Source organism: Phyllostomus hastatus, unplaced genomic scaffold, assembly GCF_019186645.2.
Source record: "Phyllostomus hastatus isolate PE091 unplaced genomic scaffold, TTU_PhHast_1.1 phas_scaffold_129, whole genome shotgun sequence".
Taxonomy (NCBI): Eukaryota; Metazoa; Chordata; class Mammalia; order Chiroptera; family Phyllostomidae; genus Phyllostomus; species Phyllostomus hastatus.
The window spans coordinates 8,820,544-8,847,484 of NW_025334009.1; the positions used below are offsets into that span (position 1 = coordinate 8,820,544).

General features: G+C 53.3%; 1 protein-coding gene across 6 annotated transcripts in view; it reads right to left on the reverse strand.

Annotated features, from left to right (window-relative positions):
• Positions 1–26,941, reverse strand: part of TRAK1 (trafficking kinesin protein 1) — a 103,331-nt gene that overhangs the window by 57,623 nt on the left and 18,767 nt on the right. For 5 of the 6 annotated variants that reach the window (XM_045856781.1, XM_045856776.1, XM_045856779.1 and 2 more), the window contains exon 2: positions 15,861–16,055. Coding sequence is in view for 5 of the 6 variants with exons in the window: in XM_045856776.1 (XP_045712732.1) it covers positions 15,861–16,055 (195 nt within the window). In the remaining variant the exon portion in view is untranslated. Of the gene's footprint in view, positions 1–15,860; positions 16,056–26,484; positions 26,507–26,941 lie in introns of those variants that run through there. The other variant, XM_045856777.1, reaches the window with a different exon arrangement.

Genomic DNA, 26,941 nt, shown 5'->3' on the forward strand with positions numbered 1-26,941 from the left:
TACCCCTCACCACCCGAGAGAGCCTCTAGGCCCCTCTCCTGCAGCCCACGGTCAAGGCAGAAATCAGCAGATAAGAGATAATTAGGCAGTTTCTCAGCTTACTAAGGAGGTCAGCTCCTAGCCCGTGACGTCATTCGGGTGAACCGAAGGCGGTCACGTTGGAGCCATCTGAAAGTGCCCCTTCAGGGAAGAAGCTGTTACCTTACCTACCAGCGGCTTGTGTGGGGCCGGGAACCGGCCCTCCAGTACACATATTAATGGGGCCCTTTTCACATGCTGTGCGTGCATGTAAGGGTGTGTGAGTTGAGGGTCCTCTTAAAGGAGACAGGTGGACTGAGACAGGCGCAGTTTCAACACCCTCTGCCTGGGAGCCGGGGGCCCCCTCCCTGCGGTGGCCTCCCTGGGAGTGTACCTCCTAGCTCTTTCCCCTACCCCTCCCGAGGCCGAGGCCAGTCCAGCCACTCGAACTCCACCCAGTCTCCTCGGGAATGTGCCACACCCTCCCTGCACTGACTGTGACCGGGCCAGAAGGATACCGCGGCTCCCTGCCCCTCCCAACGCCTCCCCACCCCCATCTCTGTGGGATCCTGCAAGCCACATTCCTTAGAGCCGCCTGCCTGCCAGGTGGGAGCTGCTCCTGCTTTTCCTCCAGCCTCCTTGCGCGGCAGCGCTGGGCTCAGGAAACGGGCAGGTTTCCTCCAGGCCTGCGGCAGACCATCCATGAAAGCCACCTCTCCGACACACCCTTCCCTAGCCCCTTCGACAGCACAGAGCACGGCACGCACGTCCCCGCTTGCACACACGTGTGTGTCAACGCTCCCCGCACCCCTCACCCCAGAGAGAACCCCTTCCAACTCACAGTGCTCGCAAGCCCAGCACTCCAGCACCATCTCTCCTTCGGAGCCCAGACCAGACAGCCGTGCAGGAGCCTCCCCCGGGAACGAGCCCGGCCCTCCTGCCATCCTCCACCATATGCCCTGGGTCCTGTCAGAGCCACGCATGCCTGCTGGCGGCGCTGGTTCCAGGGCCCCTCCTTCCGCCCGGCTCCCTGCAAAGGTTTCAGGACACCCTCCCCCCCACCGCTCCCGGGAGACAATGCCCCTACACATCCCCGCTCTATTTTGCAGGGGCCGTAATTACCGTCCGAGCATTCTTCATAATACCAGTCTAGTTCATAGTAATCCGCTTCGATAAATTTCTGCATAGTCAGTATTCTGGCAGGGAAAAGGAGCGGGTTTCACAGCGCCACCCGCGTCAAGGATAGCGCTGCCATGCCTCCCTGCCCTTCCAGAACCCCGGGCGGGAGCACAGCCCCAAGCACACCAGAATTAAGCTGTGCATGCTCAGTGACAGTCTGGAGCCAAAACAGAAGAGCGGCAGTGAAAAGAAAAATTCGGGGGAGGGTGGGAGGAAGAACAGAATGGGAGGCAATCTGCAGATTTGCCGGAGACCCTGGCGGCCCCGGGAACACAGCGGCGCGGCCAGCAGCCCTGAATGGGAGTAGCCAGAATCATCCTATCCAGGCGTGGGCAGGGTGACGTCAGGGACACACACCACCACCCGGAGATCTCACGCTGGCCTCCCGTCCCGCTCACCGCTCAGCTTTCAATCTATCGGTTGCCATAGAAACTGGCCGGCTCTGAAAAATGATGCAGAGATGGAGGCAATGTCTTCCAAGGATGCTGAGAGCAGGGGCTGAGAGGTGCCACTCAGGGAGAAAGGTGGGTGCAGGCGGTGGGGGGGGGGGACTTTATCACAGTCATCACTGCCCACAGATGTTAGGACAAGTTTATTTGCTCGATACGGGGCCATGACAAGAGTCTGCATTTGAAAAACGCCTCCTTTTAAAATCTGCAACCGTGACTTCTGGTTTTCTTTCCTCGGTCTGATTTCAAATATTAAATATCCCAAACATTTCTGACTGTCACCTAAAGGAAATGTCAATCACATAGAAAATGGAAACATTTTCACTTAGATACTGCACTGTTCTCTGCTCCTGCCTTTGCTCAAACTTCTGCAGAAACAGCCTGCAACGTACCGACAGAGGAGGACGCCACCATAAAGCGGCCCGAGCAATGTGATCCATGATGTCACGGCCACTCACGGGCGGGACCATAGCGTAGAAACACGCCCTGGGAGGGCACGGTTCACCGTCTGAGAGGTGGCTGCCTCCAGAGGAGCAGTGAGGGGAAAGGGGCTTTGAACCTGTCCTCAGAAATGCCCCCTTGATGCTCTCTTTCCTAAAAGAAAAATGGAGTTAGCCTTTATTAGTGCCCAGTGCTTGGCATGTTTGAAGTATCTCATAAAAACGAGCGACTGGTCGATTAGATGGATGCTGGACTCGCCATCGGTTGAATCCCACACCCTGCCGCAGGGTGTCTGAAGCTGGGCACTGCTATGTTCAGGGTTAGACCACCCCGTGCCATGGGCGGTCATCCTGGGCATTGTACGGTGTGTAACAGCCTCCCTGGCTCTTCCCACTTACATGCCAGGAGTACTACCCTCTCTCCCCCACAAGATGCGACAACCAAAAATGCCTCCAGATATTGCCAAATGTGCCCCAGGGGCACAGGTGTCCGTGCTGAAGCCCACTGCCCTGAAGCGGAAACCCTACAGAACCCCAGCGCCCGTGGCCGAGGAACGTCAGCGTGCGTTGGGGTCTGTGACCACAGTGTGGACTCGGTTCCCTTTTCCTCTTCATTTTCCGTGCCGGCCCGTGTAAGCTGCACATGGCAAGTAGAAACGGGCCCCTTCACCACCCCCGGGAGGACATGCTGCTTCTTGCTCACGGTGACCCAATGGATGCTTCCCGGTACTCTTCCCACGGCAGGTAATGCCTCCATTGATAAACGTCTGCGGGGAGATGTCCCTTCAGGGCGGGGCTTCCCAGCTGCAGGTGAATCGCTGGGATGCAGATTGAAATGCAGATTCTGATGCAGCAGGCCTGGCTGGGCCCCAGAATCGACATTCCTAACAAGGCCCCATGTGATGGCAATGCGGCTGGTCCCCAACCACCAGCCCCCCTTGGAGTGGTGAAGCTCTTCAAAGGCTGCCAGGCTGGCTGGATGGATGGATGGACGGGGATGGGGAGAGAGAGACAAAGAGGAAGAGAGGGAAGGAGGGAGAGCATATATGTGTGCATGTGTGTGTGTTAGTACAGAATTAAGAGGAAAGCCCTGGCTGGTGTGGCTCAGTGGACTGAGTGCAGGCCTACGAACCGAAGGGTCACCGGTTCAATCCCCAGTCAGGACACATGCCTGGGTTGCAGGCCAGGTCCCCAGTGGGAGGTGCTCAAGAGGCAACCGCACATTGATGTTTCTCTCCCTCTCTTTCTCCTTCCCTTCCCCTCTCTCTGAAAATAAATATTTTTTTAAAAAAGAACATTAAGAGGAAAACTGTATGTATATACAAATGTGCATACACAGTGTATATATGTATATACACACACACACAAAATCTTGGGCAGAATCTATACTATATACAAGTCTATTTCAACCTTCCTAAATTAAGAAAATTATGAGGAAAACCATATATATATACACACAAATGTGCATACACACCACACATGTATATAAAAAACCTTGGGCAGAATCTATACTATATATGGTATAAATCTGCCTCAACCTTCCTAAATCATTGGAAGCCGACGAGCCTTCTAAGGCTGTGTTGTGAGGTCCCCCAAACTGGCTTTCTGAGTCCCGTCTGGGTCCCAGAAGCCTCTCCCAGCTCCAGGGTCCCCCCCTCCTTACTCCAGGGCCCCGTGTCTCTTCCCCAGGCCATGTGTGCGCAGCGGGGCAGGGAGCTACAAGCAGCCCCTCCCACGTGCCAGGTGGCCGGCTACACCCGTCAAATACCAGAGCCTCCCCAAGTCTCAGACGGGCAAGTTCGAGGCAGATGGTGAAGAGTCTTTGCTCACGCTGTAAGCAGGCTTTCAAGAAGGTTCAGAAGATGCAGGAGGCAGGAAACTGGTACTGTTTCTGGCCATGCTGTCCCCAGCTGTCCCCTGCACCCTGAAGGACCTGAGGCCCTGTGGCCTCTCTCCTTCCTCTGGGGCATCCCTGACCCAGCTCCAGAGTTCTCCCGGCCAAAGCAGAGTCCAGACCCCACGGCCCGCCCCCAGCGCCCGCTGCCTTTCCCTCCCCCTGACCCCAAACTGGATATACATTTAACATTTTCTAGGACACCTGCCTATTTAAAGCCAGCAGACGATGATTTCAATTCCTGCTGTAACTGTTATCTGAACACATCTCATCTCTCCCTTCGGTCCTTGGCCGTGTCTCTCTGGCAGTGACGACAGCTTGACTCTCTCAGGTGACAGTCCTCAAGACAGGTGAGCGGAGGCTAGTGTCCCAAGGTTCCCCAAGGTTCTGTTTGTTTCTAACCCCTTAAGGTATCTCTAGAGGATTGCAGACCTCATAAATGAACCGGTCAGCAGTTTCCAGGGTCCTCAAAAATCGGCATTCCCGCAGGTCCAACCCAGCACGTCTGGGGACACGGGGAGGGTCCAATGTGAATCTGCCAAATGAAGACGTCACAAAGGAAACGCAAACCCCACAGAGCAACACGGAAGGCTGGGCGGGGCCAGGAACCCCTTAGACGAAGGTGTGGCCCTTTTCACCTTCTACCCCTGTGAGCTTATTTAAATATTCTCTTCCTACGGCGTCCCCATGAAAATAAAAAGCAACAGATAGATAGACAGGAGGAAGGATGGAAGGAAGGATGGACGGACAGGACTAATGGCGGGCAACTTAATTCCGTGGTTAAGAGCATGGGCTTTTGGAGTCAGCTGGCTGGCGGTCTGGTCCAGGTGCCTCGTTCGCCTTCCCCGTGACCTTCTCAGACACGGGAGTCTTCTCTGCTACATGTGGTGATGAAAACACCCGCTGCGCAGAGGGGCGGGGCTTTGACTAATGAATGCACGGTGTGGCGCTCAGCGCAGAGCCTGGACAGAGTGGGTGTGCACGGATGTTCGTGGTGATCATCTCCATCACTTTAATTCTTCAAAACAGGAAGCAAGGAAGTGTGAGCTATTAAAAAAGAGTACAAGTTTCCAAGCTGTAATCAGGGAAACGAGGTAGAAACATCATTTATTAGCTCTTCCCAGCATCGTGAATCCAAAGGCCTTGAGTCCAGAGCCGTGAGCGGGAGCGACATGGGGTGAGGAGGGGACATTCCTCACCAGCAATGCACCGCGGCACGAGGGATCCGACGTCAAGTCCACAGACGGTGCGGATTCCTCGTCCTTTTTAAGAGCACAGGGAAGAACGAAGACAGAGGGTAAACAAAGACGTACAAAGGGGACAGGCATCCTTCAGGGGTGAACGCCATGGGCGCTGAGCAGCTTCAAAGTGAAACACCCACGCTCTGTTTTAGGGGCTCCGTCTGCTCAAGAGCAGGGACTCTGAGGTTGGAACCCAGGTCCACCTGCCTTCAAGTCCACGCTTTCCTCCGACAGTCCCCTGACTCCTGAGAGCGCCAGCCCTCCCCCACCAGGGTTACTGCCATGGGAAAGGCAGCTCCCTGCTCCGTGGTCCTGGGCTCCCTGGCATCCTGTACCCGGCATCACGCACTTCGCAGCTCGCTTGCTCCTGAGACCCCTGCTCCCCAGGCGCCTGCTGCCCCCCAGGAGGAAAGGGGCTCAGGAGGATTTTAAGGCGCTTGCCTGGGATCGCTTGGCAAATCCCAAGAGCATCTGGATGTAAGCCAGGCACGGGCTTCCTCCAAAGCCTTTTCTACTCTGTCAGTAATTGAGAAAACATCCAAAGATTTACAAGTAAAAGTCAAAAGAAAACAATGAAAGGATACAATTAAAGCAGATAAATATTCAAGTGGGCATCTCGCAAAGAAACCAAAAAGGTGTTTTTTTTTATAAAGAACAAAATAAAAAGTGATCAGGAAAGTGAGCATTCAATGGAGTATATCGATGTGGCTCTGTGATATTGAAAAGAAATGTTGCTTCCAGCTTTGTCGAGAAAGCGGCCCCACCAGGAAGCCGGTCCACGCATCACCACGCGTCGCCACTTCGGCGCCCAGACTTGCGTTACACATTAACAGGGCTCTGTGGTTTGCTGCTGATTCCATGGCGGGCGGGGGGAGGGGTGGAGGGAGACTCGAGATGGGCCTGCAACACCGCCTTGCAAGAAGGCAGAGGCTGCTCCAGAAAGGTCTGGGGTAGAAGCGATGAGACAGAGAAGCCAGCTCAAAGGGACAGTCCCAGGCCAGGCTGAGGCCCCTGGAACATCAAAAAGAAAACACAGTGAATAATAAAGGGACCAAGCAGAGACTATAAAGGCCGTGAATACCAGTGAGCTCCAAAATGAAAAGGGCAAGTGATTTACAGAGGAAAGAAGACAGCCATAGGAAGACACTTTTAATCCATTGTAAGAAGTAGTGGGGGGGTGGGTGTGTCTGACTGCAGTGGCTGCCACCACACCGACCACACAGCGCCGACTGAGCATCTCCGTGACCGGGGTGGCACCCAGCTACAGGTGAGGCGGCGGCGGGTCAGAGAACCGGAAGCCTGGCGCTGTGGTCGCAAACTGCACCAGGTGGGAGGGCTGTCCCCCGCCGCCCGCGCGGCCAGGTGGACTGTACATTCCCTTTCGTGAGCATTTAAGAGACTCCGCTAGTTTGGGTCTGCAATCTTAAGGGGAATCTAATGAAATACATTTGTCATCAAATTTCAATGTTAGGAGACTTCAATAAAATTTCTAAGATTCTAATCATTAGTTGTGTGAGCATATGAATGAAATAGCCGTATACATATATATAATGTATGTGTACGGTTATATGCATACATTTAACGGTTCCCAATAGACTGTTATTCAGTACAGGTGAAAGGCGAGCAGACACTAACAATTGAGGATCAGAGTCATGAGTTCTCCCCGAAGTGTGTCTCACATGACAGATCTTGCTGCCGGCCACCTTCCTTGGGGCCCCCCCCGGCGACGAGCACCGGCCAATGAACATGCGGGTGGCACAAGGCTGGCTCCCTCCTGCCTGAAGCAGGACCTCTCCGCGGCCCCAGCCCCCTCTGGGCCAGCGCACTCCCAGTCTCCAGAGCTTTCCTCCCTGCGGGAAAGACTACTACCTGCCTTCTAGCTGCACCACAGGACAGCTGGCCAGGAGCCAAGACCGGGGGACAGGCCCCAAAGGGGGCACCAACCCTCGTTCCTGAAGGGGCCGGCGAGGCGCGCCTGAAACATGGCCTTACAGTGGGCCTTTTCCACACTTGCTACAGAAAAGTAACAGGATGCTTCTGCAGAGTTCTCCTTCTGATTTTTTAGTTTTTAAAACAATGCCACTGCCAGTCACTGCGCTCCCGCAGCAGAAGGCCGGCTGCTCCCCGACAGCTTGCTGTCACCTGCCCCTCCCAAAGCATCTCCGCCTCATCTCAGGCACCCGTCCACCTCCGGGGGGGAGGCAGGGGGAGGACAAAGCCTGGCTTTTGGAGAAGACATCCAAAGGCAGGGAGACGGCATTCAGCGTGGCACCGCACAGCCGAAGGGCGTGCGGCCTGGGTGCACCCACTAAAATCACCCGTGCACCTGAGGAAGGAGGCAGAGAAGGAAAGGTCAGGGAGGTTGGGACGTGCCGTACAGATTCAAGTTCACTTCCTGCGGCCTGGGAGGGCTGCCTGGGCCTCTCGCTCCTGAGACCCATGGGCCACCGAGCAGATGTCACAGGCTTCAAACCACGGACGCAAAGGGCCCCTGACGGCGCACCTGCTGTGACTCTGAAGCGCCGTGCCCGGAGCCCGTCACCGGGAGCAGCAGGCAAGGCGCAAGCCGGGCTGTCACGTCGGTTTCCCACCTGGGTCCGCTCCAGCTTTGTCTTAGGCAGGCCGGATTCCCGTGGGAAGGAAAACAGTCAATCTGTACAGAACTGCTTGCCAAGCGTTTTTGTTTTTAAAAGAAAAAGAAAAAAAACTACTCGACGTCGGAATGGGGTTTGATGGGAAAGAGTGACAGCTGCCAGGTGGCAGGTGGCGAAGAAAGCCCAGGGGCCACGTGGGTACATCTGCCCACCGGGACCAGTCCCTGCCAGCCCTGCTCACGAGACGCTGTGCCCGGGGCTCCTGGCGCTGCCAGGCACCGTGGCGTGGGGTTGCTTTCGACCACCTCCCAGAGACAGACACCTTCAAGCCCCCCAGAGCCTGGGGCCCGGGCCCACCCCTGGGTGGGGGCACCAAGACCACGCGTGGCTGACATGCAGGGGGTGACTGTGCAGCTTGGGCTTCTCAGCTCCCACCTTCTGTGTAGCCGAAAGCAGTGGAAAGGGACTCAAGGAGGAGTCTACTGGAGAGAAGGGAGGAGGCACAATTCTAGGGCTCACTTGAAAATGAAATGGCCCAGGCCTTGGGGACGGCAGAAAGGACATGACCAGTACGTGGGCGTGTACATGAAAGACATTTGTGGCAACGGTTTGTAAGTACAGGGGTGGGCAAAAGCAGGCTTACGGCTGTGCGTATGGAAAAAGACTTAGAGGCTATGATTGTGACACCTTTATTAACACAAAAGAACGGCACCGTGGCGCAGTACACCTGCCTCTGCCCATGCTTGTCTATTCCAGTGTACACGTTTGTAGTATTACTCCTGTTAGCAAATGACGACGACGAGCTTTCCCCCGTCCTTAGACCCCTTTTCTGCTCCGAGCACCACCTCCCCCCAGCTCCCGCAATTCATCTGCCCTTCCTCCACTCACCCCCACCCCCTCCACACCATGCCTGGGCGAGAACAGATTCCTCAGTGCACCACGTGGCGCCCCTCCTTCAAACACACACGTACACACACGTGCACACACACGCACTCAACCTGTGTTTTCTCCTGCGTCACCGCCTCTTGACCTCCCCACTTCGGGAGGTCAGCACTGTGTGTTATTGATCCGTTTCATCATTCATACAGGCTCAGTACATATTGTGGGGCCTCTATTTCTGTTTCACTGAGGAGTTTGATCAGATGAAGGCAATCTTTAGAGTGCAGCCATAGGCAAAATGATCTTTGTATGGGAGTTTTTAATTTTGTTTTGTTTTTACCAAAAAAAGGAGGAAAAAACTGTTTTTTTTTAATTTAAAAAAGTGTCTTTGCATTTTCTCTTATTTAAGAAGCACTTACTAAGCACCTGTGTAGTGCCCTGGACTACCTCCCAAAGGATCCGTCCGTGGTGGTTTGTTGGTTTGCTATTTTCATCGCAAATCTGCTCGTCAGCAGAGAAGGCACGATCCATGCTCCTCCTCTCCGAGCGTGAAAGCCTCTCACTGGGGGGGCAGGCACGTTTTCAAACGTTTTACGGAGCTTGGTGAGGTCTGCGAAAGCTCCTGCTGAACCCTTCCCTGTGCACTTTCTTGAGGGCTCTTCTTTTTCCCCTCCTGCAGTTTCCTTTTCTCTTGCCTCTCCTTCAGCTGTGTGTTTGTACTCGGGTCCCACCAGCTAACTCCTCATCAGTCGATTCCTCAGAAGCACCTCTAGGAGCTCCTCAAGGTCACCCCTGCCCACTCCCAGATTCAAGTTGTCGGCCCTCTCTTCCACAGCCCCGCTGATTTTTGCCAAATCCTGCCTCATCCTTGCCAAATCCTTTGAAGTCATGGACAGCCTTGATATTCTTCTGGATGCCACTCATTCGCCCCTGGGTTACATCACCCCAAGCCCAAGCAAGGTTCTCGATGCAGCCATAGCTGTTGTGACCCTTCCAGAGCTGCACCAGCGTCTTCCTCAGTTGCAGCACTAGTCTGGGCAGAGGCCCTCCTCAGGGAGCAGGCCTTAAAAGCTGCTTTGCCTCTTTGGTCCACTGGCTGGATTCCAAAAGGCAATGCTTCAAGGGAAAAACACATCTTTGAAAATGCGATGAAAATCACCAATAAAAGGAGGATATCTGGAACCCTTCTCAATAATGAGCAAAATCTGGGAAGGTCTGTTATTCTCCAAACAGTACCCCATCTCATTGGTGTGGCAACTCAGGAGGGCATCTTGGAAGAGGAGCTGAGTCATCCGTGAATTTTTATGGCCCCTGTAGCACACTGGCCGTGTGTGCTTACTGATCTGCTCGAAGGCCCTGGGATTCTCACTGCGCCAGATCACAAAGGATTTCAATCTGCAACATGCAGCATTGAGCCCAGGCAAAGCTCTTATCCTGTCCTCAGAAGCCCTGACACCTGGTGCCGACCTGTCCTCCTTAGGGATGAAAGTCCTTTCCAGCATCCGTTCCCAGGATAGGGAGGTTTGTTTCATCCACACTGAATATTTCTCCGGCAAGTAATTTTCCTCCACAACCAGCACCTCTGGAGTTTCCAGAAACCCCTCAGCTGCCTTCACGTCAGCACTTGCAGACTCAGCACTCGAGGCGTTCACATGGTGTCGTGAATAACAACAACTCCTGGACCGTTTGAGCGCCCAGAGCGGGCCGTGAGTTCAGCCTCGCAGCCGGTCCAGCCGATCCTTCCAGTGCCACAAACAGACCTTCCGCTGCGGCCGCCTCTGCGCCTGGTCTGCAGTCCAGGCCGTCGGAGCTTCTCCAGGCCCGACGCAGGCCCTCCTCTGGCTTTCATGAGGCTCGTCGTCCGCAGTGAAGCAGATCCTTCAACAGTTTCTGCCACATAATTGTTCTCGTCCTCTAAGATCATAGTTGTGCTGCCAATGTGTACTTGTTAATTTCCTGTCGTGGGGATGTCAAGGACAGCATCGGGAACATAATCAATCACACTGTGATAACTAGGTATAGTGCCAGGTGGGTCCCAGACTAATCGGGGGGATCACTTCATAAGGTATATGAATGTCTAACCGCTATGCTGTACACCTGAAACGAACAGAATATTGTGTGGCAACGGTAACTGATGTCCCCTTATGTGTTATCTGTGGGAAAATTAGAAACAGCCGAGATCCTTAATACTAGGCCAAATGGTTAGATATAAATGACGACGAACTACGAAGCAAAAGTAAAAATTGTGTTTTTCCCCCAAGAATTTACATGCCATGGGAAAACGGCCAAAATACAGCAGTGAGTAAAAAAGCATTATGTTCCCATATACATAGTAAGTTCGTTGGAGAAAAAAGAACAACTAGGAATATCTCAAAAAAAGAAAAAAAAAAAAAGAGCAGCGGTTGCTGAGTTAGTCATCTTTGTGTCTTTGTTTATTGTCCAAATCATCTAAAATGAATGCGTTCTCGTGACCAGAAGATCGGTTATTTTTAAACCCGAAGTCCTTGTAAAGACTGTTTTTGTTGACGAAAGACCGGGCGCTGAGAGCTGGGGAATGGAGCAGGATCTCGTTCTGCGAGGCAGTGAAAACTGGAAACGACCATGATCTCCACGACGGATGGATTTGCAAAGAAGTTGGGGGGTTGGGCGGGGGGTGGCGTGTGAAGGAATATTATTCGCCCGTAAAAAAGCAGGCAATCCTACCATTTCCGACAGCACAGGCCGGACCCTGAAGGCATGATGCTACGTGAGACAGGTCAGACAGAGGAAGACAAACACTGTCACGATCTCACTCACATTTGGAATCAAAACAAAAAACCAACTCGCGGAAAACGAAACCAGACCTGGGGTTATCAGAGGTGGGAGGCAGAGGGGGGGGCACTGCAGGAAGGTGGTCCAAGGTGCAAACTTCTGGTGGAGGCCCTGAGACCGCCTTGTGCTGACCCAACCCAGTGCAAAGTCCCTGCTCAGGTCGTAAAAGGAAGTCAATGATCCAGGAGACACTTTCGCCTCCTTAGCCAGAAAACCTTGGCTGGAACTCAAACAAATCAAGTTCACAAAAGATTACAGGTGCATACCAGCCAGGCACTCAAGAAATACTTGGCTGGTGCGTTATAGCAAAAGCAAACAACGCAATGATGTCTTGAAACTCTTATTTGCTTCGTAACCTTCTCCTCTCCTTGGGAAAAGGACATTCAGGTGAACTCAGAGGTGAAGTGGTCAGTAGACTGAACACACTGGAGACATAGAGAAATTTCTCTCCCTGACCCATGTTCCTCTAACAAAAGTGGCAGAGCTTGGCCCCTGGGAAGAGGAACCGGAAGGAGCCGCAGCCACCTACGCACCGACACAGCCACCTTCCCGGCTGCCGTCCGCTGAACGTTACGGGACTGAAAGGTGTGGAGCACAGAGTCGTGCCCACCCGGGGCCAGGGAAGCGTGACCTGCGGCCCCCAGGATGGAGGCAAAACTCAAAGGGAAGAAGGAAACCTCATTGTGAAATTCAGCTACCATGGGCTGAGTGTCACTTGAGACAATGACCTTGAATAAATAGAATAAAATTTGAATGTTTTGAATTTTAAGAATTAATAAGCTGCTGATATATTCTGAAACTAAGGGGTTTTTTTTTGTTTGTTTTCATTTTTACCCAGTGAGCTTTATTCTTGAGCTAGAATTTTTTTCTCATTTAGCTACTTTGTGGAAGTGGTTTGAACCGGACAACCTAGGTTTGAAACTCAGCACCCCAGCTTGCTGTGTGACGTTGGGAGAGCTCCTTCACCTCCCTGGGCCTCCGAGTGCCCATGGGTAGAACCGGAGGTCGCCGTGAGAATTCAGCGAGAGACACGGGAAGCATCAGAAACAGCGCCTGGCCCCGGCCGGGTGGCTCCGTCGGTTAGGGCATTGTCCCATAAACCGGAAGTCTGCAGGTTCAATTCCCGGTCAGGGCACTTGCCTGGGTGGCAGGTTCAGTCCTCAGCTGGGGCACCTGTGAGAGGCAACTAATCGACGTTTCTCTTCCTCTCCTTCTCCCTCTCACTCCCTTCCCCTGTCTCTAATATCAGTGAACATGGCCTTGGGGGAGGATAAAAAAATAAAAATAAAACAAACAGTGCCTGGCCCCCAGTAAGCACTAAGTGTTGGCTATTATTCTTTCCTGTTGGACCATCTAACCCTAAATGCCTGATGTTTCCAGGCGCCCCTGCTTTGTGGGTCATTTCCATTTTCTGTGTACCTCTGACTCGGCAGGAGTCAAATAGTCTGCCTGACTACAGAATTGTTGAAAATTTTCTAAAAAGGCCATTCCACCACGTGGTCAAGGTAGCTACCCAGTGCTTCCTGCCCCTATAAACAGGCCAGGGGAGGGCCAGATCTAAAAGGCAAAGCATCATTCCTCCACTCTGGGGGATGACAGGTAGGCAAGGGGGCTGAGTTTGGTCCTGCTCAGGTCTGTGTAGAAACAGTGCAGGTGACCCCCTCATCCAGGGGCCTGGACCCACAGAAGTGTGTCATTGCCCCTGAGAGCCCCCCTTATCCCCACTCACACCCACAACAGAGAACCACTGTCCCGGCCAATGTAGAACAATCTAAATGAGGGAAGGGTCACAACTGTTTAACACACCCGTGAGTCACAGTGCTGTGAATCACAGCATCTCCTGGGTTACACGCCCATAAACAAACAAACTCAAAACAGCCACCACGTACAGAGCAGGGTCCCGAACCCGTGCCTTCCCCGACCCCTCGTTTGGGACCCCCAGTTCAGTGAGGCCCACAGGCCCCGCCCCAGGATAAAGATGTGAAGATAAAATGCAAAGGAAACCAATTGCACTATGAGGCAGTTACTAAACTTGAAAAGAGGCTGTGATTCAAGTGCTTCTCTCTCAATCATTAAATAACAACATGTAATAATGAGTGTAATTTCAAAGCAATGATGAGTAAAGGTGATATTTCAACGTATCGGCTTCTCCTGTAGCATAATATCTGTGATTTCTATTGGGGACAAGGTCACACGTCCTGCTAATACCCTTGCGCTGTTTTCTACATTCATAACGAAAGGAAATGCCGCATTTCAGTTAGGAGCTAATGAAAATAAAAATGTACCGTTTTCCTTTACAAGTTCATGGAACCCTCATCTGTCTCTCCAGACCCTTTGGGGGCCCCAGAACCGCAGCTGGAAAGCCCTACTCCAGGGGGTGCTGCACGGTATTTAAGTTAAGAGTTCACACCTGATCGTTCAGTTAATAGACGTTCAGCAAATGCCTCCTTTGCTTCAAGCACAGGTACCGCAGGGGAAAACACGGAACTAAGGTAAGACTTGGATGCAGACGTACTCTAAGAACTCCCAGAATCTCTGCTCGGTGTTGATCCTGGTTCTTCCAGTTTTATTTTCATCTGTGTTATCCACTACCAAATCTACAGAGATTTCTTTTCTGTTTCTCAACTGTATGCAACCAAAAGCAAAAACAAACAAAAAACAGGGCACAACGTCTTCAGGTCTGCTGTTCCAGGATTTCAGAAGCTGTGGGTGGGTGCTATGGAACGCAGCCCGCGAGTCCTCCACACTTCTGCGTCCTCTGTAATAAAACCCGCCCTGCCCCAACTGCGGGCACTCCACAGAAGTGACGTGCGGCAGTTCCGGTGCAAGTTCACTGCAGGCCGTGAAACAGAGCCCATGGGCGGTGCTCCGCTTACACTGGGGACAAAAGCGGCTGATCGGTGTGTGGGAGGCAGGACCAGGAGCCTCCTGAGTGAGGATCGGCCACGAGGGGTCCTGCAGAACTGTAAGGTGGAGTAACGTAATGCACGGAAATTTCCAGAGAAATAGTTCTGCTGCGAGGCCCACTGGGAGCAGTCTCAAGACCCAGATATGGAGCCCACCAAGCGGGTCACCCCCGACACATACGCCCACACAGTTTCCCATGTCCTTGCCAGCACAGACACTGTGAGTAAGCAAAAGTGACTGGCAAAGGGACTGCCCTGGATGCCGAGACACACCCCACAAGTTCTGCGGCCTCAACTTGAACATGAGTTCAAGTCTAACACCCTTCACACCTGCCTTGGTGCGGATGACTGTACTTTTACTCGGACCGAAACTGGTTCTCCGCAGAGCTCACACGGAGGCTGCAGGGTGTGTGTTCGGTATAAAACCACTGGGCAATATAAATAAAATGCCTTTCTTATCAGTATCTGATAGAGGCAATGTGAAAACAGCCTCAGAGACGCCCTCAAGGACAAACCGGCCGTTCTCACTTGTGTAGGACAAATGGTTTTACAAATTCAAGAACACTGAAGATCTGTCTGTAGAGAAAATTACAGTGAAATTCACAGATGCATTTGAACCAACTTATCTCTGAGCAGAAGCAGGATGGCTGTCATTTTTTTCAAGGTGACACAATGATGCACTGTTACGTAACCGATGGCACTTTGAGAGTGACGTCACTCACGTAGACCAGCCTCCAGTTAACTTGAAGTTTAAAGCCAGAGGTGTCAGAACAAAGCACAGGGTCTGTCCTAACAAGATCAGAGGGCTGCCACGGCTCCCCAAAGAGTACCATCTTCCTGCCTCTTGAATGGACCTCAGACACATCCTTCGTATGAATTTTTAAATCATCCCATTTTCTTTCAAGTCTGCAACAACAGGTGTCACGCCCTTGGCATCACAGACACACTGGAAACAACCACCTCGTGCAGCGCACGCCCCACCAGGAGCCAGCCCCGCAGCAGCACCGCCCCCCCCCGCCCCCCGGCACGTCCGCTGTGCGGCTGCAGGGGCCGTCTGAGTGGCCCGAGTACCTGGCTCCCTGGCCTTTCACTCGGAAACCATCATCAGCCTTGGTCCACGTGTCTTGCTCTGTCATATAAATACCGAGGGGCCAAGATGCTCCAATGGCTTTGGTCTAAACGCTGACAAACTCCTTCCCAGTAAGCATTTCTAAGGACTCACATGATACTTTGGGTTTGGAGGGGGGGAAAAATGGGAGCATTTTCAAATTCCACTACTGTAAAATTTCTAATCAGAATACTTAACACCCAGGTCTTCTAAGTCATGCTTATTCGTGCCTCTCCCACGGACAGCAGGCACGGGCCTGGGGAACCTGGACAACGTCCCCCTCTGAGATGTGGCTAAAAAGCCCCGGCCGGCCCTGTGCCCCCGGAAGGGGATCTACTCACGGAAGTACTTCAGCGTCTCCTCGATCTGCTCGGTGGTGAGGTCGATGTTGGCATCTGGAGAAATGAGGGGTGTGTGCAGCCAGTCGTCGTGGTCATAACCGTAGATGGTGTCAGCTCTTAACTTATAGTGGGGCAGCTGCTCCTCCAGCAGGCTGATGATCTCGACTTCCGGAAGGTCGGTGCTGTTGCACACGTCTGGGGAGAAGACGGAGACGTGAGGGCCAGGCTGGCCGTGCGGGCTCCGAGCCGAGAGCGACCCGCAGGGTCCCCGCTGGCCGGCTGGCTGGCTGGCCGGCTGCCCGCCTCCTGCCAATAACAGGCAAGGTTCTCGTGCTTTTGGCGGCTGGGCCAGGTCTGTCTTTCCCAGCCTTTCTCTGGCCATCCTCTCTCAATCGCCCCACACAGAACCCAAACAGCTGTAATTTCGCCCGTATGCCAAACTTCTTTCTGCCCCTCTTTTAGCATTCAAGCTATCCCCTCCACGTAGGGTTTGTTTTCATTTCATTCATTCATTCATTCATTCATTCATTCATTGGTTCATCCACCTCCATTTCCTCCCATGCATTCACCCAAATATAGCCTCAGTACCAAAGACACGGGAGACGCAACGGTAAACACACAGCCATGGCCTTGCCCTTGCAAAGCTGTATCTCATGGACTTCCAACCATTAAAGCACCAGGAGCCGCCCCATCGAGGTGCAGCTTGAATGTCCCCTCTCCCCTGACATGCTGGCGCTGTGAGCACTGCAAGCAGAGTTAACCTTCCTTCCCGCTTCCACACAGTGAGTCCTCCATACCCACAGGTTCTGCGTCTGCGGAGTCAGCCAAGCATAGGGAAAAATATGGGGGCAGGGGAGTCACCCTGTTGCTGACGCGTACTCTGCAGTGAGGCCTACGATGGCTGCATCGGTACTGAACAGGCACAGGCTTTTTTCCTTGTCATCATTCCCTAAGCAGTAGAGTAGAACAACTACCTACACAGTACTTATACTGTATTAGATATTGTAAGTAATCTAGAGATGATTTAAAGCATAAGGGGAAATGGGCACAGGTTATATGCAAATAAGTAAGGGACTTGAGCATCTGTAGATTTTGGTGTCTGCGGGGATCTGGGAACCAATCCCCCGTGGATACCAAGGGGCCCCCATACACACATAGCATTTTGTCAGAACTTCGCTTGAAAGATCTGTCTTTGGGGTGTTTCAGCATCTGACTCATCTCCCTGTGAGATGGCAAACGTCTCACATTCATTGCATTGCCACACTCAGCATCTCACACCACCACACTCCACACACGGCTGTCCTCAACCCACCCCCGTGCACTTCGAGTCTCTGGCCCAGACTGTGAGCAGTGGCTGCACGGTGATGCCCAGGGAGGTGACTCAATCCATACGAAGCAAAGTGAAGCTGGCCTTTTAACTAAATTGCACACACTGGCAATAGGGCAAGTGCTCCCAGGACAAGAACCAGTCTTACACAACTCCCCTACCCCCAGGAAGAATGAGTTAAATAAGTGCTAATGGGCATCTGTAAGCTAATTCTGATGTCAATCACTGTATCGGCCCACGTCACGGAAAGTATCTGGGACCTAGGACGGTAAATGTCCTGTGTGAGTAGCAGAGGTTTGGTCGGCCCATAGAAACCAAGGTGCCTACAGTGCACAGAGCTGGACCAGAGAGAAGAGCTGAGTGAGCCTTCAATAAGAAATACCATTCAAGAAGTAAGAATACAACGGGGGTCAAGTCTTAAGAAGGTGGCTGCACCCGTTGTTGCTTTGGAGCAGGAAAAAAGATGGCGGATCCGAGTGGAGGACAGTTCAGTCTCCTGTCCCTCTCCCAAGTGTAAGAAGGCGGGGGGAGGGGAAATCACTCTCAAGATAAATAAAACCCAACAGCAAGGGAAAATAAGGAGAAGACGCTGACAAGAGGTCCAAATTATGGGGTGTATCTCAAAGATGGAAGTTGGCACCCAACTGAAGAACAAAGGTTGAGCCCTAAGCACACAGAGGAAATGACAGTGCAAAGCGTGGGTAAGTCCCAGAGTGCTCCAGGCTGGCGGCGGGTGGGGTGGGGGCAGGAAGGACCTGGGACACCAAAACGGGCACAACAGGGAGGACCAGTCCCCTTGCTCCTGTCTTGGCTTGAGCCCAGACAAAGAAGGCAGCAGAGCCGCTCACACACAGGTAGACTGTGCGGGCACCTGGGCCCAGAACAGCTATCCAAAGACTTACCAAATCCCTACCTCGTTCGTGTTCAGTAAGACGCCCACAGACAGGCCAAAAAATATATGGAATCACAGGTGAAGAGACCAATTGTCTCCCTTTGGGCAAGGGTCACCTGGAGTCACCTGGAGGCTCCCCGCACCGACCTCCTATCATCCCACACGACCTTCTCACCCAGTTCAATGCGCACAGCTTCTTGGTAGAAGGAAGCTTTGATTAAGGAGGTCAGTGTGGTTTGTCCAGAGCTGAGGAACAGAGTAGAAAGTGAAGACATTCAGAGCTTTACTGAGAGCTTTAGGGGAGCTCCTCATGCAGATCTTCTGCCTCACGTGGGGAACGTCGCGGTACATGCACCTGGCATTTCGGCCAGCTCTGCCACTCCGCAAGGTCTGGTCCCAACAGAACTATGTCCTCCGCTCGGCCAGAGCCCACAGCCCTACCTCAACACAGAAGGTGTCTCCCATTCCTTCCCATCTCCCACTAACCACAGACACCACCCGAAAGGTTCAGGAGGGACCCATCATTAAGTTGCTCCCTCTCAGGCACGCAAGTGGAAGTTCCCACAAAGCTCACCTCGGGGAGAGGCCTCAGAGCGAGAAAAGGGCTGCCACCTGACTGAGGGCACACGGGGTCAAGGAAGGCTGATGCCCGGCCAGCGGCACCTCTCTGCTAAACCCAATCTGCCCTGTAGAAGACAGTGCCGGCTCGTCCTATGACACGAGCACTGGCCTGCAGTGACCGAGGAATGCTGTGGATGGCTTGTCGAAACACGAGAAAAACATACACAGAGACAACCAGGTCCTGTGGGGAAATAGGGACAGTACGACCACTCTTTCTAGTGAAAAGAGCCCCGTTCTCCCTGCCCCTCCATCAGGCTTTTATTGGGTTCCTTTACACAGGAATTCAGGCAAAGCTTGTTAATCATTGCCAGGAAGTAAGGATCAAACAATAGATAACAAGGAAGTCTGAGGGCCTATTTTGAGTCAGGGTCAGATAGCTAAAGAGTCGTAAAACTTTGAGGAACAAACTTACTTCTTGCTTGGACCCTTATCAGTTCATTGAGAGCATTCTAAACAAAGCAGGTTTCACAGGATTTTATGCATTCTTTCTTAGGCCTGATCACCGGGGAACCCGCCCTTTTCAGCACAGGGCTGCACCACCCTCTGTCATTGTTTCAGACTTAGGTGGAGCAAGGGAAGTAAGGCAGCCAAGAGAGTAGGAAAGTTCTCGCAGACAATGAGGACTCAGGCTTTGTCAAAGCCGAGGGGCAAGGGTCCATCACCCCTCTTGCTGTAGCCCTCAAAGTCCTTCCTTGGGGGCCTCCCACATGACTGTGCCTGTCTTAGGTCGTTCCCCCCTTGGGGAATCTTACCCGTCATTGGCTAACCGACCAAGCACTGGGGGCCAGGCAGGGTGAAGTAAAAGGAGCAGAAGCGGTGCTCCTGCCAGGAAGATAAGCTTTTGTCTCCTTTCTGGCTTACAGTCCAAGGTCATTCCCTCAGCCTTAGCCTTGGTGGGGGTTACAGCTTCTGATACCAGGCAGGGCGGTTCCCAACAGTCCTAGAACGAGCAGCAGACCAACACACTCCTGCATGACGCACCCACACAACGCTGGAATCTTCTGGTGTCACTGCTATGTGGTGGTGGAGAAGGCAACGGGGCCCAAAGACATACACGTATATACCCCTTCTAAGAATAACGTGTCACTTGTGTGCATGCTGGCAGCTGCTCACACGCTGAGACTTGACCTGCCTGTCCACATTTCCAGGGCTGAAGGTCGACTTATTTACAGTGTGGGTCCTTGTGCCCAAGGGATATCGTTTTCCTTGAAGCATATGATGGCCAGTGAGATAAAGTATCAAAAGGTGAGGCTATGCCAAAGAGCCTTTAAAAAAATAAACAAACTCTGTTTATTTGATTTTTTTCAATAACATGACCAGCCATGTAAACACAAGCCACGTTTTCAGCTTCCTGGAAGACCCAGAGAATTAGGGCACAGGAAAGGGTCGCAGAGACCGCTCCGGGCGCTCTGCTTGCCCTTGGCTGCTGGGCCGGAAGCCCCGGGACCTCCTGTAGAGGGGGACATTACAATCGGTTCCTGGAGAAGGCACACTGAGGCCCGAGGTTGGGTAAACAGAGTATGAAAGCCTTCAAGAATTCCCCAGGAGTCTTGTCCCCAAACCAAACACCACGCCAGGTACCTTCAGAGGGTTCGCTGACCCTCCCAGCGGCCTGAGACGTAGATATTTGTGTAATTTTATAGATGAGGAAGCAAGATTCACAGGGACTGTGGAATATGTTTTTTTAAAAATTGATTACAACTACCTTCTAAAGAGAGGGCAGTAGGGGGCAGGTAGAGTGGCAAGAGAGAAAAACGTTGACTGGTCATCCCACTTATGTGTGCAATCATTGGTTGATTCTTGTATGTGCTCTGACCACGGATTGAACCTACAACCTTGGTGTATTGGGACAATGCTCTAACCAACAGAGCTACCCAGCCAGGGCCGGACTGGGGAATATCTTGGTGGTCAAGGTCACACAGCTAAATAAGTGACAGATCCTGTATGAGAAAGCTCAGCTGCCATCTGCTGCCCATCTCCTAGGCAGGCACACTAGAAATGCTGGGGAACTCCCAGGACATTCTGAGCTGGAAGTGTCTGCTCTAGACAGGTAGATTCCACGAGTACAGTGAGGATGTTCACTTCCACACACGGACAGTGGAGGGAGGTGCTGGGCTGGTTTTTCCTTCCAGAGCACAGGGAGCAGAGCCACGAACTGAAGCGACCTGTCTGCAGAGCCACGAAGGACCAGGGAGGGCCTGAGAAGGACAGCCTGCCGCTCCCTCTCCTGGAGCTCACTCAAGTTCATGGTGTGAAAGGGCCCAGGTGGCCCAACCTGGAAGAAAAGATCTCCTGGCGGTCATCATTTCCCCACAGCCCCAACTCACATTACTAACAAGCTATCAAAGCAATGTGTTCTCGGGTAAGTCCCGAATGAAGGGCATCAGCCTTCTGATTGCACTGGATCCCGGCAGGCTCCTGGCTCTGACAGATCTGTGGCAACGACAGCCTGGAACCCCCTGACCCCCCAGCCTGCCCCGCCATCAGAAAGGCCAGGCTCACCCAGGCAGTCAGGGTGGTCTTGGCCTCAGCACCCGCCCTCCCCCAGGCACTGCAACCGCCCCGTGGTGCTGGCTGGCTGCTGGCCCCATCTGTCAAACTCCACCTTTTTTTTTTTTTTAAATTAAATTTATTGGGGGGGTGATATTGGTTAAAAAATTACATCGATTGCAAGTGTACATTTCTGCCATACATGATCTGTAAACTGCGTTGCATACAGAGGTGTATACAAAGGTGACTCAAAGGACACCTTTTAAACCCCAGTACTGCCTTGCTTTAGGAAACTCCCGGCTCCCTATAAAGTATTCCATGATTCAGCCCACACCTTCTTCCTGGCACAGAGGCTACTGGGACAGAGGTTTCCCAATATCCAATGTCTGCTTCTCCCTTTTGATAATGGAACCCCCAAGGTGTGGCTGGGCACATGGCCACCCTAGCTAAAAACTACATTTCCCAGCATTCCTTGCAGCAAGATACGTTCTCAGGCCTGGTTTACAGGATGTAAAGACCTAGGAGTCATGCCCTTTCCAATTGCGGGATTATGGAGATGGGTTTGGTCCTGGAGCCAGGTTAATTGTACAAGTAAAGGTGACACCCAGGGGATGACTAGAGCGACCCTGGGTGCCTGGGACAACCTGGTGGGGCAGAGCACTCCTGGGCTATCTTCCACTTGGCCTGTTAAGAGAGAAAGAAGCATCTAGCTTATGGAAGCCACTATTATTTCAGCGTCTGTTAACGCAGCCAGGCCAATACCCAACAGCCTTTCGTGGCCAGCTCTGCCTTCGCTACTTTCTCCAGCACCTCTTCTGTTAGGCCACACCAGCTCCCCACCGCTCTCCAAACACACTTCTGCAGAAATCTTGGTTTTTACACCAGCTGTGCTCGCTGCCGAGAACGCCCTTCAGTGCTCAGCAGCCTCCCTCTCAAAATATCACTCAAATGTCAGCCTGTATTTCAAGCTGCCCTCACCCTCTGCCCTCTGGCTACGGATTTAGTACACAGCGTGTTTCATTACAGCGTTATCAGTGTTATCCACAGTCTCTTCTCCACTCGCCGTGCGCCCCGCAGGGGAAGGAGCTCTGAATTACCCACCTGCACTTCCGGCCCAGGGCTGAGCCCTGTGCAGGGCAACTGTGTCAGTGAGTGCTGGGTGAGTGATGGAACACGGGGAAGGAAAAACCAGCAACGGCTGAGGGGTCTGGTCTGCCGACACCCTGCCCACTCAGGATGGACACACACCGGCCTTCAGCAGGGGTGGGGTAGCAGGGGTGGGAGGGGTGGAGTTATCTAGTGTCCAGGGCTTTTCGGGCCCCTATCAAAATCATCCCAGGTCCTGGTTGGAAGCAAGTCAGGCAGGAAAGTGACAGTCCCCTCAGCCACTCAGCAAAAGGCCATCTGACCCAAGGCCCGGCATTCTTACAGCGCTGCTTCGGGAGGAACACAGTGGGTCTCTTCGCCCTTCCCAGGTTTCCTCTGAGGCGTGAGGATTAGAGCGGGCCCTCCCCCACCCAGGACAAGAGCTTCCTTTAAGGCTTCCCGGGAGGTGGGAGAGGGCGCTGGAGCCTGCTCCGTGTCCGCTGGGTCTGAGGCCGTAAGTGTGGCGGTGTCCGCTCTATGCCTGACATGAACTGGACCCTCACCCCCAGAGAGGGGCTGGAAGAAGGGCACCCCCATCTCATGATTTGCACTGGGCGCCCCCATCTCATGATTTACACTGATGCCTTGGTGACATGCCAGCTTCATGAAAGTTTCCAGGTGTCCAGGACAAGGTTTACATTTGACAGCAGAAGTGGCTGCTCTAAATTACTGTCCGACATTTAAAAATCAGAGACTCTCAGGTAAAAACACAGATCCCCGGCCACCGTGTTGCACACTCCGAGAGGTGGCCATCCCCCAGATGGGGTGGGGGTGTAGCTCCATGGGGGTTTCCGGGCTTGCGGTCTGCGGGCCGGAGCCGGAGGGCCCTGGGCCCGGAGAGCAGAGGGCTGCGCAGCTGCCAGGGAGCAGGGCAGAAGGGCTGTCTCGGAGGACAGCGTCCTGAACGCCCACCCAGGCCCCGGGAGATTCTGGGGAAAACAGCAGGGGAAAGGGAAGAGTGAGAGAGAGAGAGAGCAAGCGCGTGCAAGAGCACGCACAGTGCTAGACAGTAAGAAAAAGTTAGTGACCGCCCTGGCTGGCATAGCTCAGTGGATTGAGCTCGGGCTGCAAACCAAAGTGTTGCAGGTTCGATTCCCAGTCAGGGCACATGCCTGGGTTGCAGGCCATGACCCCCAGCAACCACACATCATTGATGTTTCTCTCTCTTTCTCCTTCCCTTCCCTCTCTAAAAAAATAAATAAATAAAATCTTTAAAAAAAAAAAGAAGAAGAAAAAGTTAGTGAGAGAAAGCTCTGGCAAAGTCAGGGGAAGACAGCAGACATGAAGGGCACAGAGGAAAGAAGGAGACAGAACGTGAGACCAGGCAGCACCACACCACCACCTGCTGCCACCTGCTGCCACCTGCTGCCACCTGCTGCCACCTGCCGCCACCTGCTGCCAGGTGTGCGGTCCTGGGTGTAGTAGCAAGAGCACTGTCCCAGGACTTGGGAGAAGGGGACCCAACCTGGCCCTGTCACCCCAACAAGTCACATCTTGGCCTGTCTGGGACTCAGTTTCTTCATCTGTAGAAGAAAGGGGTCAGGTTGTAGAAAAGCTCTCTCTCAGTAGAGGGAATTTCAGGGGACATTGGGAAGGGTTCACGGGAACAAACTTAAAGGACACATGGTCAAAAACTAGGGGGAGGGTGGTAATGAGAGGGAAGTGGGGAGGGGTGGGGGGGCTGGACTGGGAGTAAAAAGGAGAAAACTGTATTTGAACAATGATTAAAATAAAAATAAAAAAAAAAAGAAAAGAAAAGCTCTCTCTCTACCCTGAACGCCTCTGAGCAGCCAGACCGAGGGCTGTGTCGGGGGCACCCACAGGGAGCCCTGTGGCCCTCCATGTGTCAACTTCCTCCAAGAGGCCAGGAATCAGCATTTCTACATGAGATCCTCCAATTTTTTAGATGTTGGACACTAAGGTAGAATTCTGTAAACACCCGAGGGCCAGAGCAAACACACATGCCTCCAGTGTGCACGCTGGGATTTCCCATCCTGGTGGTTCTCTCTGGGCCTCAGCAGAAGGTTCTAGACTCCACTAAAGGTGACAATCAAAGAACAGCAAAAGGAACCGTAGCTCACCCAAACTAGCCATATTCCAAAGCCCAGCATTTTCCTCTTTTTTCTTCCCCACCCAATCCCGATGCCATGTCTTTGCCCAGCAAGCTTGCGCTTGGCCACAAGGGTGGTGGGTGAGGGGCCAGACCATGGTCTGTGCCTGAGAAGTTCTGGGGGGAGGCAGGGGGCCGCCCTCCTCACCCGCTGCACCCAGCAGTGACTGCAAACCCACAGATCTGAAGGTTTAAAGACGTCCCAGGACGAGACCCGCCTCCTACTCGGCCACACGCAAACCATTCTGTACAGACTTGGAAGCAATTCCTTTTTTTGAAATTATTAAGAAGAAAGGGCACAGGCTCAAAGACTCACACGCAGACCACGCTGCCGCTGGAGACACATGATACTTTGTAACTGGTGTCCGACAGACGTCCTTCTAGAAAATTCTTCCCTATCATAAAGTCACATCCTTTAAGAGCCTTACCTAAGCATCTTCAGGGAACGCGGGGTAAATAAATACTCTCTACCCCACAAAAATGATTTCACAAAGCACAAAGGGACCATTAGAGCTAAAAAGGACTGGCTCGACCACCTCATTTAATGGAAGAGGACTCTGTGCGTGGAGAGGCTGGGCGGGTGGGCAAATGTCACAGGGCCACCAGCCACAGGCCCGAGACAGGTGCACAGCCGCTCCTCAGCCCACCACACTGGTTGGGGCGAGGTGTCTCCGGAGGCAACAGGCCACGCCCCTGCCCAGCACTCACTGCCTCCTCCCCCACTGCATACCCAGCACCCCGCCTGGTAGCCCAAGTGCCCAGTAAACATTTGCTGGACAACGCAAAGCACCTGAATCGATCCCTGCATTTCATCATTCTCACCAACCAGCCGGCAGAGCAGGGCGAGGATTGGGAAAGCGTGTTACAGGCGAGGAAGCCAAGGTCCCAGAGATCCAGGGAGCAGCCCGAGTCACTCACTCCACCAGCAACTGGCTGGGCCGGACCCCACCCGTGCCTGCTCCCCCTCAACCCGAATTCACACGGCCCACTCCCACCATCTCTGGCCCCTTGCGAGGACCCTGTAAGGGAAGGAACCTCCAAGAAGGCATTTCTCCTCCCTGCACTAAACTGTAGGGCTTTCAGCAGAGCTGAGGACCCTCCTGAGGATAGAGCATGGGGTGATGGTAGTGACGTCGGGGTGGTGACCTCACGCAGGCTCCAGGGCACTGCAAACCCTGGTTGCTCTAAGAGCCTCCGCCCCAGACCCCCGAACCCAGGATCCACTCAGGTGGGACCCAGGAGCTGGCTGTTACATTCAGTCCTCTGAGGGGCACTTGCACACTGACCTGAGAAGTGGCGGTTTGCCCCTTAGACTTTAATGAACCCAATTTGCCTTAATTTAAAAAAAATCGGTAAGTAAAGCAGGTGGCTCAACATTACATGTAGGAAAGAGTGAGGTGGTCTCCCCGGCAGCTGCCCCCTCACATCTGCCCTCTCCCGACTTCCACCTGAGACTTCTGACTCCCCGCAGAGCTGGTGCGGGCTCACAGCCCAGCCCGGCCTCTCCCAGCCCCCCCAACCCCCTCCCTGAGGGGAACCTGCAGCAGTCCTGCGAAGTTTCGGGACGGGGACTCGGGGCGAGGTTTCTCTGCCAAGCAGGGGCAGGAACAGACGAGAGGACCTCCAAGTCCCTCCAAGTCCCTCCTGTCCCATGTCCACCCCTTAGCTCAGCTCCTCAGGTGCCACCCCCCAGCTTATACTCCAGCCCCCCTAGGAAAGGCACACTCTTCTCTTCCTGTTCTGCCTCCCCCTCCCCCTGGCAAGGACCGTTCCCTTGTGGTGAGCCATAAAGGGGTGGGGGAGGGTATCTCCCGGAGAGGGAAGGCAGAGCGGAGAAACTAGCGTGGAACAGGAGAGAAGAGGCCAACGAAACTGCACTTCAGAGGCAGAAACCGAAGCCGACACTGGGGAGTTCTCTGGAACGGCCGTGGCCTTGGTTGCCACCAGAGGCGACTCTTTCTAAGAAAAGGGGCCAACGAGGCCACGGGTCCGATTCCACGGAGTCAGGGTGTCAGGTTCGGAGCCGTGGTGTACTCACACATGAACAGCAGCTCCCACGGTGCGCACCGGGAGGGGAGCTGGGGAGCCGCTCCGCCGCCCAGCGGTCCCTTTTGGAGCAGGGTCTCCCGCGACAGGCTAACGTGCACGATTGTGCAATCGAACATGGCAGAGCACATGGGGACACGCCAGTGTGTTGTGCAACAGAGCAGGCACTGCGAGGCAGGGCGAAGCAAAGACGGAAGGACCCTGCTTCAGAGGCTCCCGAAGTCCAAACCCAGGTCAGGGTTTTGGTGACCCCAGGGGCTAGGCATGTCAATCTACAAAAGTGGGCGGTACTACATCAGCGACGGGGAGCATTGCAATACTCACGCAGCTAGAACTATACAGACGTTTCTCTTAAAAGGGAAAATGAACATATACACATCCAGCCCAGAGTTAAACCTCCAGAAAAATGCTCAAAAAAACAGGAAGTGTGTGTGTTTCTTTGAAGTTGT